The sequence below is a fragment of the Bradysia coprophila genome (genome assembly GCF_014529535.1).
Source record: "Bradysia coprophila strain Holo2 chromosome X unlocalized genomic scaffold, BU_Bcop_v1 contig_26, whole genome shotgun sequence".
Lineage (NCBI taxonomy): Eukaryota > Metazoa > Arthropoda > Insecta > Diptera > Sciaridae > Bradysia > Bradysia coprophila.
The window spans coordinates 3,045,776-3,062,549 of NW_023503313.1; the positions used below are offsets into that span (position 1 = coordinate 3,045,776).

The 16,774-nt window shown below is 35.0% G+C and overlaps 2 protein-coding genes across 2 annotated transcripts in view; one reads left to right on the forward strand and one right to left on the reverse strand.

Annotated features, from left to right (window-relative positions):
• Positions 1–16,774, forward strand: part of LOC119069177 — a 329,111-nt gene that overhangs the window by 205,209 nt on the left and 107,128 nt on the right. The window contains exons 4-5 of the mRNA XM_037173104.1: positions 1,008–1,146; positions 1,215–1,284. Of these exons, the coding sequence (XP_037028999.1) occupies positions 1,008–1,146; positions 1,215–1,284 (209 nt within the window). The remainder of the gene's footprint in view (positions 1–1,007; positions 1,147–1,214; positions 1,285–16,774) is intronic.
• Positions 8,801–10,979, reverse strand: LOC119069245 (mitochondrial ornithine transporter 1-like). The gene is made up of 4 exons (XM_037173298.1): positions 10,535–10,979; positions 10,135–10,332; positions 9,726–10,077; positions 8,801–9,669 (listed from the first exon to the last, which is right to left on the reverse strand). The coding sequence occupies exons 1-4, from the start codon at positions 10,608–10,610 to the stop codon at positions 9,372–9,374; spliced, it is 924 nt and encodes a 307-aa protein (XP_037029193.1). The 5' UTR covers positions 10,611–10,979; the 3' UTR covers positions 8,801–9,371.

The following is a 16,774-nucleotide window of genomic DNA, read 5'->3' on the forward strand; positions in this document are numbered from 1 at the left end:
CATCGTCAGCAGAGCATAAAACCAGTCACTGTTGTATTTGCGGAATGTTCGTCGTGGGGCGAAATTGTTGTTTTGCTATTATCGGGTTACGGCACAGTTTGTCTGAGATCAACTGAGAAATGCAAAACAAAAGAATCGTGCGATAACCGTGGCCACTTTGAGATTTTTATCGTATTCGATGTTGGCCCCGGAACGGAGAAATATTATACCAGGACCGCACGATAGCACAGCGAAAATTTTTGTCGTACACGGCAGAATGCCTTTGTATAGGGAAAAAGGAATTTTTCCGATTTAATGTCTTTCATTTTCGTTCCTGTTAGTTGATGTCACAGTATGAAGTACAGTTAATGTTAACCGAATTTGTGTTTGCTTCAGCTGCTTTACCAATCCACACATATAATTACACTGCTTATGTGTACACGCACGGTTTTCCATTATCACACCAGTGTGTGTCGGGTTCGGGTAACCCGAAATTTTTGACTTTTTTTAGTGTAATAAACGCTCAAAATTTCGGGCTACCCGAACCCGACCTGATTAAATTTAAAATTTCGGGTTCAGTTCAGGTTCGGGTCGAACTCGAAATTGAAAATTCAGGTTCAGGTAAAATTCGGGTTGAACAATTTCGGGTTCAGGTCAGGTTCGGGTTAAACCCGAAATCGAAAATTCATGTTCGAGTCAAGTTCGGGTTGAACCCGAAATAATTTTTCAGGTTCGGGTCATGAATCCGGTTCAGGTCAACCTGAACTAAAACAGGTCAACCCGAACCCGTTCCGAGCCTTAGTAACTATGAAACCCACAGTATTTTTGTACGTTCGGAACAACTGGTAAAACAGCTCAAGCAAACTCATAAGTGATCAAAGTATCTACAAAAATTAATTTTCGAAATTCAACACGACTGATATTCAAAGCGTACATTTGTTGAATCGAATATCTTACTCATACTCCTTACATTTCGGCGTACATTATACTATTTTTCCATGCAACTCTAATTCAAACAATGTTTTCAGTTTCGATGTACGTGGTCGAGCTTTTGCAAAAGCTTTATATTGGTCCGACACAAATTCGTTTGGTCCGAGAGCGTACTTCGTTACTGTTTCCCGACCAGCAGCGCTAAGTGTGGAAAGTATACAGTTGGACGACGGAGGGGTAAGAAATGGAACAGAAATAAAAAATGTAAATCGTCCAATGGTTACAACCTAATTGTCTATTTTTAGGTGTATCGATGTCGTGTGGATTTTCAAAATTCACCTACGAGAAATCATCGCATCAATTTGACAGTAATCGGTATGTACAGCAATTATTATTTTAATGAGTAAGTTGAGTACTTTACAAGGTGTTTGTTTACAAAAATATAAACCTACTTATAACCATGCTGTATATAAGGAATAGAACTCGAAACGAATAGATTGGGGTGGATGGTAAAGCTAATAAAAAATGGGTCTTATGAACACTCGATTTTTAGTCTTTAGATTTAGTCTTCCATCAACAGCCAACGTTTAAGTTCCGTTACTTTTTGCAGTCTTTAATACGAAATCTTTTACTTCATTAAGTTCATCATACATTTCACTATAAAGAGAACAAAGTTCATTGTTTACGATTGGTGTCAGATCTCATATTTAATATAAAACAACATCAATAATACTGCAATTCGAATTTACAACAATCAGTAGCTTAAAGTTACTTACAACAGGATTCCTTACAACATTATATGAATGAGATGAACGACATGTAGAAGAAAACGTTGGCTGGAATTTTATGTGCTTGTCACACTGATTTTGAGCTAGTTAGATGTCCAATTGTATGAGACGATGAAGCGCTACAGCGCGCTGCTACCAACACAGATTTTTGTACCACAAATGTTCAACTTTGTCGTATATATCACACTTTCATATATGCCTTACATTCGCTAAAATAAAGCTTTTTCACATATAATATACTTAGAACTTGCAGTTCAAGCAACTAGTTGAAAAAGGTCGCGCAGTGGGACTCGTTAGTCTTCATTTTCTTTCATTGTTTACGTTAGAACATTCAAGAACATACAAGGAAAATAGAAAACGTTGCTGATTTTATCGGTCGACCCTACTACCACCAACTATTACCATTTTTTTCGATTATTTTATTCATTCAATCATAATTATCCATTAGCGTGTGTCAGTTTTCACGTGTTGTCGAGATAAGGGCACAGGGTAACAAATGCATAAGTAGTTGTTAGTCACCTTAACCGCCGATAACTCATCCAATTTTTTTTTTTTTTCAAAAACGAGGCGGACCGATTCTTACAACACAAAATATCAGTCAAGCCACAAGTGAGACACATTGTTTTATGTATGGAATCGAGATTCTCATTTTTACAAACGTTACTTTTAGGCACTTGTGCGTGAATGTATACAACTGTAAATCCATTTACACACTATTTCGATCACATAAAAGGTTGCTTGAAATTGGAATGCCATCAAAATATTTCAAGGAAGTGCCGGAATGCCCACTATGACGCAAATATCGATAAACACATGAACAATGACACACCCTATAATATCCACATCTTTTATGGACCTAATTGAAATACTCATCCGTCCGTATCAATTTGAACGATTTTCGTTTCGTTTTTTTTTCCTTCAATAATTTGAAATTATTTCCGACGAGTCATTTTAATCATGGACAAAATGTACCATTAACTAAGCTCATGAGGAAAATAAAATATATTTGCTACTCACTCCACTCGAAAAAACACATTAACATCAAACGAAAAACCAGATTAACAGTTTGGTAAAAGACGAGGAGAAGAAAAAAAAAGTAAAATAAAAACAAGAAAGAAGAGGAACGCAAATTTTCATTAAAACATTTTCTTGTTGCGAGATATATAATAACATAAAGCAACAAATGGTATTATTATGTTAAATGCAATTAACTTAAAATGTTTCCAAAATGGGAAACATCCAGTCCAGTTTAAATCAAATTCTTGAAAGTTCTGCTCTTCTTCAATTTCTAATGTTTAAATATAATTACCAAAAAAAAACTTTTCTTTCAGACACTTTTGCTCCTATGTGACTGAAAATCTCTCTGTTTATGTGTGTAAGTGAAATCTGTGCGAGGAAAATTTTCTGAACAGAACGAAATGCCACACGATGCCTCGTTTCCGTATTTATAATAGAAGAGATATATCAATTTTCGGAATCTTCTGAAACCATTCCGTGTGCACAGCACACACAGACAGCCCGGTATGGAAGTATTGTGTTTGGTGCCATAATATCTTATGAAATTTATTTTCTATGAATCGTAACTGAAATGGCAAAGCAAAGTTTCCGCTTTTACTCGAAATTTTGTTATATACGAAAAATTAACATAATTAAAATCAAGACAACTTTATAATTCCCTTGACGTAACTTTATTCCGAAAGGTGCGTTTCTTTAACAAATTTTCCCCATTTAAATACACGATGAGAAGTTGAAATTCTTTACAGGAAAACCGGTGAGTTTTGTAGTACAGGGAAAACGTTTCACTTGAAATTTTCATTTGAACATGTTTACGCTTTTAATTGAGAATATTTAATTTAAATAGAAAAGAATTATTATATGTATATATATGTTAAAATATAACATTTTACGTGTATAGAAAAAGAGTGAGTGGGGAAGTGTGTATTATAGGAAGACGTCGCCAAGTATAATGAAAAGTTTGCTTTTTGGATGAAATGTTACAGTTAAAATCTTATGCAATAGAATTGAAGTGAATTTGTTTTATTTGGCAAAGAATGGTGACAAATTTATCGCGAAATATGTGGAATGATGTCGTTAAATTAAAAAAAACCTACAAAGTCGATGCGAATGTCACCACAACATTTAACATTTACAATTTACAAGCAATAACATAAGTTATTTTACATGCTAGCGGGCGGTAAATTTTTCTAAATAGTTTTGACATATCGCGACTTCTTCGCGTACTTCCGACGTCGTTTGGGAAAAGCGTTGTTCCTCTTTTTATGCAAAAAGGAGTTCTTAGCTTAATTTTTCTGATTTCTGAATTCATCTCCTGCTTGTGATGGAAACCGTTAGAACCGATAAAAAAAGTCCTCAGCATGCGTTAAGAAAATAACCAATTCACTTTCCCAAGTGACGTTATAGTATTTGGTTTCCTTGCGGCCAGAAAATGCATCATTACTGTCTCGCTCAAAACCGGTTTTTCGCAGTTTCTGGTCACAAGACAACAAAGTATCGTACTGTTTTGCTGTGAAATTAGTTTAGGCGTGCGTATAGAAAGATGAAAAGTAGAGTTTTCGTGTGAATTTTGTTGATCTGAGGCGTAGCCGAGGTCAATAAATACACTCGACGATACTTCATTGTTATCCCGAGTAATTTAATGGATTTTACATGCCGAGGGCGTCGAAATAGTGCTTGAAACATGAAAACTACGGTTTTCATACAGGGCCTTTTATAACATACAAGCTCGGAGGAAAAATCCACCCCAGTCCCACATCGTTCCACCCCACTTTTTATAAATCCACCCCAGTGCACCCCACTCTTTACAAATCCTCCACACAAAAATTGTAATGAGAGTGCTGTATAGCAACTATCATAAAATTTGCTTACTCCTGTTTCACGACCAAAAATAAGTTGAAAGCACTGAAAAATATGGGTTTACTGGTCAGAAATTTTACTTGGACTACATTTTTGGCTTGCAACACAATTTATCTGGGGTGCATTATACATGGAACGAAATAGGCTAAATCCAGCTACAAAACCCTATATAGTCACTTCCATGGATAAGCGCTGTTGCAAGCCAGCAGGAATGTCCAAACCTTTACCATATTTTGAGTCATAAGTCCAGAACGGGCTGCGGCGCTTACCGATGATTAACACACTCTTAACACATTGAAATTAATTGCGGCTTGCCAAATTTTGGCACCCTGGACTTTACTTAAATAGTCGAGGAATGCCTCCAAATAAATTTCTAAAAATCCAAAACTGAATTCTAGATTTTTAGAAATTTATTTAGAGGCATTCCATGACTATTTAAGAGCGATATCGCGAAAACGTCGACCAGAATCAGACATTTTGGGACAAGGGGTCGGGACTCTGGTCGAGTTATAGCTCGTTCGATTCGTAGGACTGATGCGAGTAAAGCGTAGTACTACGTTTGGCGAAATAAATTCTGTGGTTGGCGCTAGAGGGCGCGAAGTGATCTGCATGAGAGTGGCAAAAATCGTTTTTGTGTGATATTTCATGTAAATAAAAAATTTTCATTATCGCCCATAGTCCCAAAGTTGGTCGACGTTTTCGCGATATCGCTCTTAAGTAAAGTCCAGGGTGCCGAAAGTTGACAAGCCGCATTTTTTTTGAATGTGTTAATGATGGTTTACCAGAGGCCTATGTTCCTACAACATTTAAACTTTTAGAAACATTTCTATCTCGAGCTATCACGAAAAAGCTGTTTTCACGACCCCTCTGAAAATGGGAAACTAACAGAAAAAGTAAGATAGCTATTTCTTAGAATTGAAAGACGATTCAAACGAGCCCGGATCGCCGAACCATTGTACCCGATTTTCACTGAAATTGGTTGAAGTTTTGGCGATATCACTCTTAAATGTCAATTTTTTATATCAATTTGGTATGGCCACGCATATGACGGAAAAATTTCGCCTTCGGCGCTTAAAGGCACAATTTTCATGTTTTTCAAAATCTAGATATTTCACGTAGCAACCAGGTTAAAAATCTAAGCGCCTAAAAAGTGGCCCGTTTGCTAAAAAAAATAGGACCCCAAAATAATTTCCACCCCAGTCAAAAATGCTTATAAAAGGCTCTGGTTTTCAACGCATGTAGCATGTAATATATTACGTGACAATAGTATTATGTTGAAATCGACAGACCTTGCCTGCAGTGTTTTTTCGCTATTACTTTTGAAAGAGAGCAAACATGTTTGCTCGAGTGAATTTTCTAACCGATTCCGATTTTAATTATTTTTATTATTGGTTTTTGGTATTGGTATAGTCGATATTACAGGGCAGCGGGGTTTTTAGGCTTCAAGTGAGCCGTACTTTCAAAAATTGTGGTTCGACATTTTTCGCTTCTGGTGAAAGCAAACACCACAACTTTTGAATACCAGAAAGTTTTCCCATATCGGTTAATTTTTATGAAGGTCTCACAAGTAAAAAAAAAAAAAGGTTAATTCGGATATGTTGCAGAATGAATAAAGTCAGAACAATACCCTCTCTAGCAAACAAACTTCGTTTTGACGCTGTCAAAGTACCACCTTATTCCTTTGTTTGCAGAACCATATACTGTTATCTCATTTCTAATTTTACATGTAAAACGCAAAGGCTACGTTGCATTTTCACCACCTCAATAAATGTAGATAGGTTGCTAAATAGGGTATCGATCAGAATAATTGCCTAATTGCTTTTTGGTCTCATCGTTCCGGAAAAAAATACTTGTGTTTCATTTTGCAAACCTATAAACCGATGAAGAAACCTTTAAAAAACGATCTAAGAAATGTATAATCTGATGACAGAAATTCTGTCGTCATTGACCAATGAATTCGGCATCACTGATTGTATGTAGTAAAACATTACATGACCTGATTGTTTTATCATGTTTTACTTACTTATACATACGCGATGGTTCATAATCAGTGAAGATAAAGTTACTAACCGCAAAATAATTCCGCAACTTTCTCTTCCCCAAAAAAAAAAATTCCATTTTCCATCCAAATAAACATCAAAAGGCCGACAGCCACAGAACGAAAAAACATCATTCAAATATCCACGAATTTCTGGAATCTAAATTAAAATATAATCATCGCTTTTCAAAAGATTCGTTTGTGCATAACTGCTAAATGTTATGTATAATAATCACATAAATCACAGGAAAACGAATATTCGACTCAATGATTTTCATTTTGATTTTATATCCTTAATTAGCGGGCGTAAAACCTTTTTTTGAATGGTGGCAGCGGGTAGTAAAAACAAACTTTAATCCAGCTTTTAATTGGCCCCAGTTAATAAAACATTTTGCAACATCATATGCATGAGAACTTACAACCTCAAAACAGCGTTGTATACATTTGTATTATGAGTGGAATGCACAGAGATAGGCAAATGTTTTATACGTAGATACGTGTACCATGCTATAAATGAAAATCCCACCTCAATGTCCAACCATAAACCATTTTCTAGACTTTTATATAGCGTTTGCGTTTATTTGAATTTTATATAAAGTGGGTCGAATAAGAGTACAAAACACATCGTACGCCGTTACGAGAATCTAACGTAGATCGAGATGTAAATCTCTTCAATTTTTTTTTTATTTAGCATCGCTCGTACCGCAGATAACACTGAGGTTATGGAATTTTTCAATAAAAATATTTTACATAAAACGAAAATTAAGGAATCACACCATTTCTGATCAAGATTATGTGAAAGGGACAATTTTGCTAACTGATTATACCAACAAGCCGCCTTGCCATCGCCAAAAAAGCTGTACCATCTTAAGTTTCCATATTCTTCTGTCATTTCCACACATATACACCGACACGAAACACTTTCCCATTGTTCAATTCCGAATTGAATCGGATGGAATTTTGCGAACGACAACCCGGTATATTGTAATGACGAACCATCGAAACGGTCATGCGAGCGTTACAGATTGATGGGGTTACCTTGTTGAAGTTGTCTTCTTTTTAGATTTTTCGTTTGTTCGTACATTCAAAAAGGTTCCTAAATTACAGTACGTAACATAAACTAGAAAATATTTAAAATTTACATTTCAACTGAACACAGATAACTGAACAAAAATGGTACATTGAGGGAAATATTGCAGACACTTGCCACATCCACATAGCCATCAGAAAATATTAAATTCTAAATCGCTGAGCTTTTCCAAATGTGTGTGTTTCTATATTGTATGATGTAACACGAATTGTCAAATTATGTTAATGTTGTCAAACCTTTTAAAGTTTTGGTCTTTTTTTACTTTATCTTATACTTATTCTTCTTTCACTGGCAATATTCATTTTTATAGATAGAGTTGGGAAGAGATTATTCGAATGGATAAAGAAGTGATGGTTAAGAAAGACATTTTACATAAGTATTTCGAGCAGCTTTTTCGTTTTGGGTTAGATATATTTTTATGGAGGAAATTTGTAATTTTTCATATAAAAATAAAATTGTTTTTCAGAGAAAAGTTTTGCAATAGAATTAAAGCTAAGGAGATGTGTAAATCTCATAGTTTGTTCCATTTTATGCAAGCAAAAAAATGTGGATTTGCACATTTGAAGTTTGTTTTTTTTTTGTGTAAAAGGGAAACTTTTATTTTCGAAAATTTTTGCAATGAATTCTGTGATAGAAAATTACGATTTTCGATTATTTTTTTTTCTTCTTTTCTTTCTTTTTAAAGAGTTTCGCATAAGTGGTGCATTCATGTGGCGGTACAAAAATAATAACAAACTTAGAATTCCACACTTTCAAAATGGTGCATTATCTTATGTGAACATTCTGGGGTCGTTGTCGTTGGATTTCATTTTACGGTTTTGCCATCTTTTGTCATTGACTGGAGGGGAATATCTACGGAAACGATTGCCTTAAGAGTTTCCATTCCTTTAGTTTTTTCACCCACCAAAATATTCAAATTCACTCTGCCACCTGGCGTTGCGTAGCGGAAATTGTGAAAAATTCCATAGAAATCTCAAAATGAACTGACAAAAATGGCTGCCGCCATTTTGAATATTCGCTTCAATAAAAATGGATTTTATTAGTTTGTGCAAATTACAAAACGAAAAAGTGGAACCATTACTTTGTCAGTTTCGACGGCAGAAATATTTTGTGGGAACATTTATTATAGTGAAAATTATTGTGTGACGAGATAAACGTGCAGTTTGTGGAAAAATTCAGTCAAAAAGACGCACTTTTAAATATCAAAAAAATAACAAATTTAATTGTTTTTTCAAAAATGTGGAACCATTATTTTGTCAGAAAAGGTGTGAATTAATAGTGTAAATAGGCCGTGTAGTGCATCCACCGAAGCGCTAGGGCTGCAGTTTTCAGGCCGTTTTTTCGGGTTTTGTGCTAGGAAAAAGGGGTGATTCCTCTTAAATAAATATTATTTCGATTCAATTGAAAGTTTATTTTTTATAGATTGTATGCTATTTCGTCCGTACACGACTTCCATGGTGTTACAGTGTTTCGATATCCGGAAATCTTTTCGAGAATTTTCAAGAATTTCGAGAATTTAAATTCTTGAAATTCTTTTTTTGACTTTTAGATTTTCGAATCGTTTCAAGAATTTTGAGACTCGCAAGTATAGGCCCTGTATCGATGTCGTAACATTCCACGTAAACATTTTACTCTATTCTACCATATTAGCTTGTAATTCGTCCATATTTGGCTATGTAATAAAATGTTGTTCCAAGAACTTTTTTGTGTATTCGTATACAAGGAAAAGTACTGATGTAGCCGGAATTGTTCTGAACACAGTTGGTGTTAGTCCATTATAAAGAGCCAAACCGCCTTCCTTTCTGAATATATCTAATCCAACTTCTATCATTCCTCTTGTTGATCCAGACACTTGTATCCTAGATTTAATCACATCAGCTGGAAAGATTGCAGTCCACAGACATATTCCTCCAATTGCTCCCGATACCATAGTGTTAATAGGACCAATATCGTCTTTTGATTGTCCGGGCCTGTAAAGTGATTTATTATTTTCAATCCTTACATACATTATCTCAGGTTCTAGTACTTCGCCAGAAACTGCCGTGACATCTCATATCCACCGAAGAAGAAAAAATAGCCCGGCATTTCACGTGCAAATGTTGATGTCAGTCCCCTAAACATACCCGGTATTCCTTCCGATTTCAAAACGCTTTTGGTCAACTGGAATGGGCTAATCAGTGCACCTGCCTTTATTCCCTTTTGATTTTGCACCTCCCGCATTGCTTGCAGCCGACACTTTATTAATTCAGTCGGACAAAGTGTAAACGACGAGAAAAATGCAGCAATGAAGCCGGCTGTAGCATTGCCAAGTGGCGACAATTCTTTGGTATTCGGTTGACCAACACAGTTTCCGACGAATTTTTGACAGAAACCATAAGCTTATATCAGGCATTTGTACTGTATCGTTCGTTTCAAAAGTAATAACGGTAATGTACCTGCAAATAACACAGAATTTTCAGCAACATTTGCTGCTACAGCTGGTACACTTCCAGCATAAAGACCGCGAGCAATACCATCGCGTTGAAATGTTTTCACTGTACAATCAATCATTCCTTTGTAAGTGGCGGGAAACGTTTGCATCTTAACTTTAACGGTGTCCAGTGGTTGACTCACGTACACAAGGGCGACACCACCTTCAAAATATAATGTTGTAAATTAAGGCGATAATAGAATGAACGTCATTTTGGAGCAAAGGAATGATTGGGATTCGGATGAAATTCGACAGTTACGCGAATATATCGCACGTACGATCGTCTCTCTAGCATATCATAATCTTCAGATAACGCAAATGAAACATCCGAAGTTATTTGTTCAATAGACATGGTAAACAATCACCTAATGATCCTGCTGTGAAGTCAATGACTCCGATCTTAAATTTTTGATCATCAGAATGAACACTTTTCGAATGCATGACCAACAAACTTGAGAAGATTTTATTTTGGCAAAAAAAAAAACAATTTTTTTTAAATTCAATTCAGAAACATGTTACGAATTTGCGTTACACACTGATTACACTATCGCACAAAGATTCAAGGTCTTCAATTTTACATAGAAAATGTTATCTGTTTTCCACACATTCAAGGGAACTTGTTCCAGCACGAGCAAATTTCACTACAAACGATTTAGATGTTTGTTTTGTTAACCCCTTTTATTTACGGTAAAATTGTTTACTAAACTTTGATTTTATAATTCGCTGGTAATTATTCAATTCATTCCGACCGAATTACACATTAAACGTTAGAGATATCACTTTCGACTAGCAGTTGCGAATAAACTGACCAAGAAACTGTTTTCATTGGTTATAAGACATTATCTTCGTTTCTATAATGCTGCATTGTAAAAGCATGCTGATAAGAAATAGTTATATTTGCTCTCTAGTAGTCGAAAATACACAATAAATGAGATTTCAAGATCTACTGATAATATTTAAGACGAATTTCCGTATAGAACTTTAAAAGAGAAAGTTGATGACGAACGATCGTTTTAACAAGAAACGAGGTTTAATGTCAGCCCGTTCAACCTCAAGATGTGATATTTTTCCACCGATAAAAATTTGGGACTAAAATTGTAGGCCCGTGTGGGATTACTTTTGATTTGTAAGTAAGGGATAAAAGATCGTATTTTCATCCAAAGAGAGAGGATTGTTTCTCTCTTTCTTCGAAATAAATTCCGAAGTGGTTAAGAACGAATGTGATGTAGGTCCGGGGTTCACGGAAGGATTAAATTTTAATTTAAAAAAATCAGTTAATTCCTAAAAGATTTAAATCTAGATCCATGTTTCTATCTGTAGAAATATATCTGCTTTTAAGCACTAAGAAGGAATCGACCTAGTGTATATCTTAACTCTGTCTTATTCGGAAACCAAGTTTATATCAAAATGAGGGACCACATGAAAGATGAAAATAGTTTTGTGGGTCTTATTCGGAAGAGGTTAGGGGGGATTTTCCATGTCTGAATAAAACTCGGATGAAACTTGGCCATGTGCACACCACACACATGGTTCCTCATACCTATCATACCTATGCATATACAAAAAGTTTCATGCGGGGCGATACAAAATTTCGATGTTTTCAACAGAAATGGCTACTCAAAATCATAGTGAACTATAAACTAATTAATCCCTAATGTGTATGTGTTTCAGCAAGAATGGAGAAAATGCAACTAATTCCCATCAGTTCAATAAAATATGCTGTAAAATTGCTACCTTGCCCACCCACCCACATACATGCTTGTTTATGTGAGCCTATTAACCGCAGCCCGGAAAGCCTTGCCGTGTTATACATTTAGATCTTTTACTGCAAAAGTTTTACATACGCTCATAATTGTGGTGATTTAGCTAGCAAGACCAGCATACTTTAGCAGATTTAGGTTTTTACTGGTCGTCCATCGTCTTTTTTTTTGCTCAGTTTACCGTATAAATTTCTTTTTCACCAAAATCTTCAACGCAACACTAAATCCCACTCAAAATCATTTGAATGCCATGTTTCTTGAATGAGTCGAAACTATGTGATAAACCAACAAGAAGCATGAAAATGTGTATTTCATGCGCGATGTTTATTAATTCAGAGTGTTTGCAGTGTCAATTTGAATATTTACCGAAATATAAAGTGTAGAAAGCTAAGACTTAAAATCATCCAAAATGCATGAAAATTGTGTACATTATCTCAACTACACACACACCCATAATAACATAAAGTGACATCATTTAAACATTCGTTCCCGTTATTGTTGGAAATTTTCCCCGAGCTGTATAATTCGAACTAAAAACAATCTTATTATCGCCGAAACTCCATCTGTAATTACACACTAATCGAAATTTGAAAATCATTAATCTTCTTATATAAGTTCCGTAATGTTTTTCAAAATCTAATTCCCACATTAACGCTAAGATTGCATCCTGAGATCACATATATCACAATATTATACCCATCACATATGGATACAACACACATGTGTGCTTAACAGAAGATTAATATGAAAAGTTTGCTTATTTCTCATTTACAGATATGCACATTTTCTATTAAATGTTACGGAGACGCTTAACGCTCATATAACACAAATTTATATGGCTTTTTCGGTATTGTACCGAAAATAGCTTCTTTATATCGCAATATTTTGCAGTATATAAAAGTGCATGTAAATTTCCGTATATTATAGCAGTCGCGCTTGATTCATAGGACATCACACAGTTTCATTTATAGTCTAAATGCTCCCAAATATCCTCATATCTATGTACGTATATATTTGTACGTAGTAACTGATTTAATCTAAACAAGAGGAGCACATAATAGCTTATACACATACAATTGTTGTATGTATAATACGTATAGATGACACACAAAGTAAATGATATGACACATAAGAAAATGTTTATTATTATGGTACGGAGAGAAAGCGTTCATTTACGTTTTTGAATGGAATCAAGCTTTAATATGCCGAAAAACCTATGTACTCAACTTAAAATCAAAATATCATACACACACATATATATCTATATGTATATGTCCGCATATAGCTCTCTGGCTTCATTTCGCTTTATTCGTACATTTATTTTATACCGCACACTCTAGGACCATAATAATATAATATCACAAGAGACGAATATAATTTTGAACCCGGATTTAACTTGAAGATTATATAAATTCTGTAGTGCCAGAATGAAAATTTTCACATATTTAGTCTATCACAGTGTAGTTCGTGTGTATACATGAAGTGATACGACATACCAATTATGTTCCATAGTCGCATACACACATACATGTAAGTTTTCTAACAGAACATTACATGTCTATATGGATGGATGTATAGCCAGGAAGAAAAAAAACCCTCCATCACAGCGGTTTTTAAAGAATGTTTATGAGAGCTTTCGGTAACGTTTTTACTTGGATATGTCAAAAAACTACAAGAGGAAAGGCCCCCTTTCAGAGGACGGTTGACTGACATTAATTAAACTCTGATTAAAACCAAACAAATGGCCCCTAAAAATTGTTTGTATGTGGGCTGTGTGTATGGACCTTAATAAATTTTATTTAAATCGGCTAGTTAAAATAGAAATGAAAAACTGGTTTGTGGCTACAAATTTTATTAGAAATATTGTGTGTAAATGACACTTGTATTGTGCGTGAAATGTTGTGTTTCGTTTTTAATTCGTTGATATTGGTTCAAAACTTTTCTGTACTAAATTTGAGGTATACACAATGTTTTCATGGTTTTAGGCTACGTCCTTGGATTCTAGTGGACATAAAATGCCTGGGCATCAAACAACATTTAAAACATAGCTAACGCCGACCCGTACGAAACACCTATTCGTATCAAAAGCCTGTACTGTGAAACTCTTCATTTCTTTTACTTCATTCTCTACTGAAAAGCTATTCGCCCTTTAAAATCACTTAAATTATCTTTCTTTGCCTTGTTAGCATATACAAATAAATTGCCGGAGGCAATATAGACAGCCCTGTACGAAGTCAACTTTCATAAATTCCTATTTAAACAGCTATATACCGCTATATTTACCTATATTTTCCTATAAATAAACATTTCACAGATGAATATGCTATTATATAGCTCTATATGCCTGTATATAGCTCAATATAGGTGAATATAGATATATATATAGATGTCCATATATGGAATGCCTGAAACCCCTCACACTTAACACATTATTTCCATGTTAACAGAAACTCTCTAAGCATCATTTTTCCCACTTTATATCACTTTTAATAAAATCCAATATGGCCGCCGGCAGCCATTTTGTTAGGAAACCTAAAATAGTACCGACGCTTTACATTTGTTAATACCTTTCAAACAAAAAAAAATTCATGAAATTCGGTCAAAATTTACTCGAGATATTGACAAAATACTCCACGTTCACTGTACGGCCGAGTAGCCAGATAAGAGCTCATTCCAAGAGACCTAGCTCACGCTCCGGAGAACATAATTTCATAAAATTTGATTGGTACGGTCAATACCTATCTAATAAAGCTAAAACAGACGAAATATGTTCAAATGTGGCCGACCTACAAGCAAAAACTGCTTGCCGCCCTGTGCCTGTTCCACACCAAGGGGTCTAACTCACGAGTCGGTCATCCGATTTCCATAAACTTTCTTTTCGTCGATCGGTATTGTAAATACCTTTTATTTGACGTATCACTTACAAGTTTAACGTTTAAATGTCCGGAGATATCTTCGAAAAACCGTAAAGCACTTATTGGGCCACAGCTCGGGAGGGGTCGATCCAAAATCACTCATCTTCGAACTTAGCCTGTCTTTTGACATTACCAAACGGGAAAAAAAAGAATTTTCAAAATCGGATGCATTTTACTCAAGTTATCGTGCAGACAGACAGACGGACAGACGGACATTTTTTTTCGCGGATTTGGCATCTCTAGACAACCACAATAGGTTTCCCCTTACTCAGGGAGTCCAATTCGACGTGTTACAAACGTATGCGTAAACCTATAAGACCCCAGTACTTCGTACGGGTCTAAAAATAATAAATGTTTTTGCATTTACCGGATTTTCCAGATTTACACATTTTTTGTATTGATGGGCGCCATCTTGAATTACAGCGCTACCTGCATACTTTTTCAAGCACTTATATTTTTCTCGTATGCAGAAAGGTTCAAGGAACACAAGATTTTTTTCCCACTCAATTCGGATCAAAATTCAATTTTATAGAGCCGAAAGAAGTTTTAGCTGACGGCGGCTCCCTGGCCCAAACCAGGTCGAGTTCGTGGCCGACCCACATACGATAATCAACCATAAAATCGCTTTTTACATTCAATATGAGCGAAAGGGCAACTCGCACCAGACTATTTTGGGTGCTAATCTTCAGTCTCGGGCGCAAAGTATTTTCCATATGAAAAAACGACACATCTAAAAAAATAATTTTACCAGTTCGAAAATTAATGAAATTAATACCTGAAGGATTAAATTTTAATTTCAAAAAATATTGGGTAGCGTACGGTTAATCTCTAAAAGATTTAAATTTAGGTGCTCATTTGTATCTGTGTAATACGAGCGCATACGCATATCAATGGAAAATCACTTCTTCTATTATTTATAACCCAGTTTACACATTCATTGCTCTATTCATTCAATGAATTTTAGTGCATCATAATGCTTTGATGTCATGTTGATGAAAGGGAATAAATAATTCAATCGAATCAAAGCACCTACCTTATAGTTTGCCATAGTGGAGAGAGTGGTGCATCTGCATCGTATGGTTAAATCATTGACGAAACATGGATTCGACATCCGACTCAATAGAGACATTTATATGCGATCCTCAAGACGACGAAGTTGTGTGCATCTATTAAACGTTCACCCATCACTCCATGAGTGAGTATAACCGGCTCAGTTCCGAAGTCCGATAGGTCAGGTGTATTCACTCATTTAATGCTAAAGTTAAGCTCAAAGTCATGAATGAAAGTGAGATGTTTTCTGCCATATCTCCCTTCGCTTTTGTGTATTGATTGTGGATAATTTCTGTGTGATATTTTATTCTAATTTTACCTTAGACGAAATTGATAGTATTCTTACTGTGATAAGAATTTAATTTATATTTTGATTGACGCGAAAATTTGATTTTTTTAATTTTATACGAAGAAGATTGTATTCCGCGCAATGATTATTATGAAATGATAAAATAAATGAATTTTAAAAAAAATAGATTAATAAATTACGACCGTGTATCATGCTTATTTTTTGGAAATAAAAGCAAAAAAGAAAAATCGAGAAATTCTGGTAAATTTAAGGATTTTCAAGAAAATGTTTTCTCGAATTTCCTGATTCTATGGATTTTGAAATGAGAACTGAAAAACTAATTTTCCAAACATAGGCACTGCTGGTTTCAAGGTCATGCTTTTAGTGTAAATATTACTCCTTGTCAAATAGTATTTGTCATAAGCAATATTCTACTAAAAAATTCAAAACAAATTTTACGCGCCTTATTGTTCCAACATTAAAATTTTTTATTCGGGAAAAAATTCCCCGAAAACGACAATTTTATAAAACGATTTTAATGACACAATCCAAAAGGTAAAACAAACATTTCTTCCCTCGAACACTCCAGAA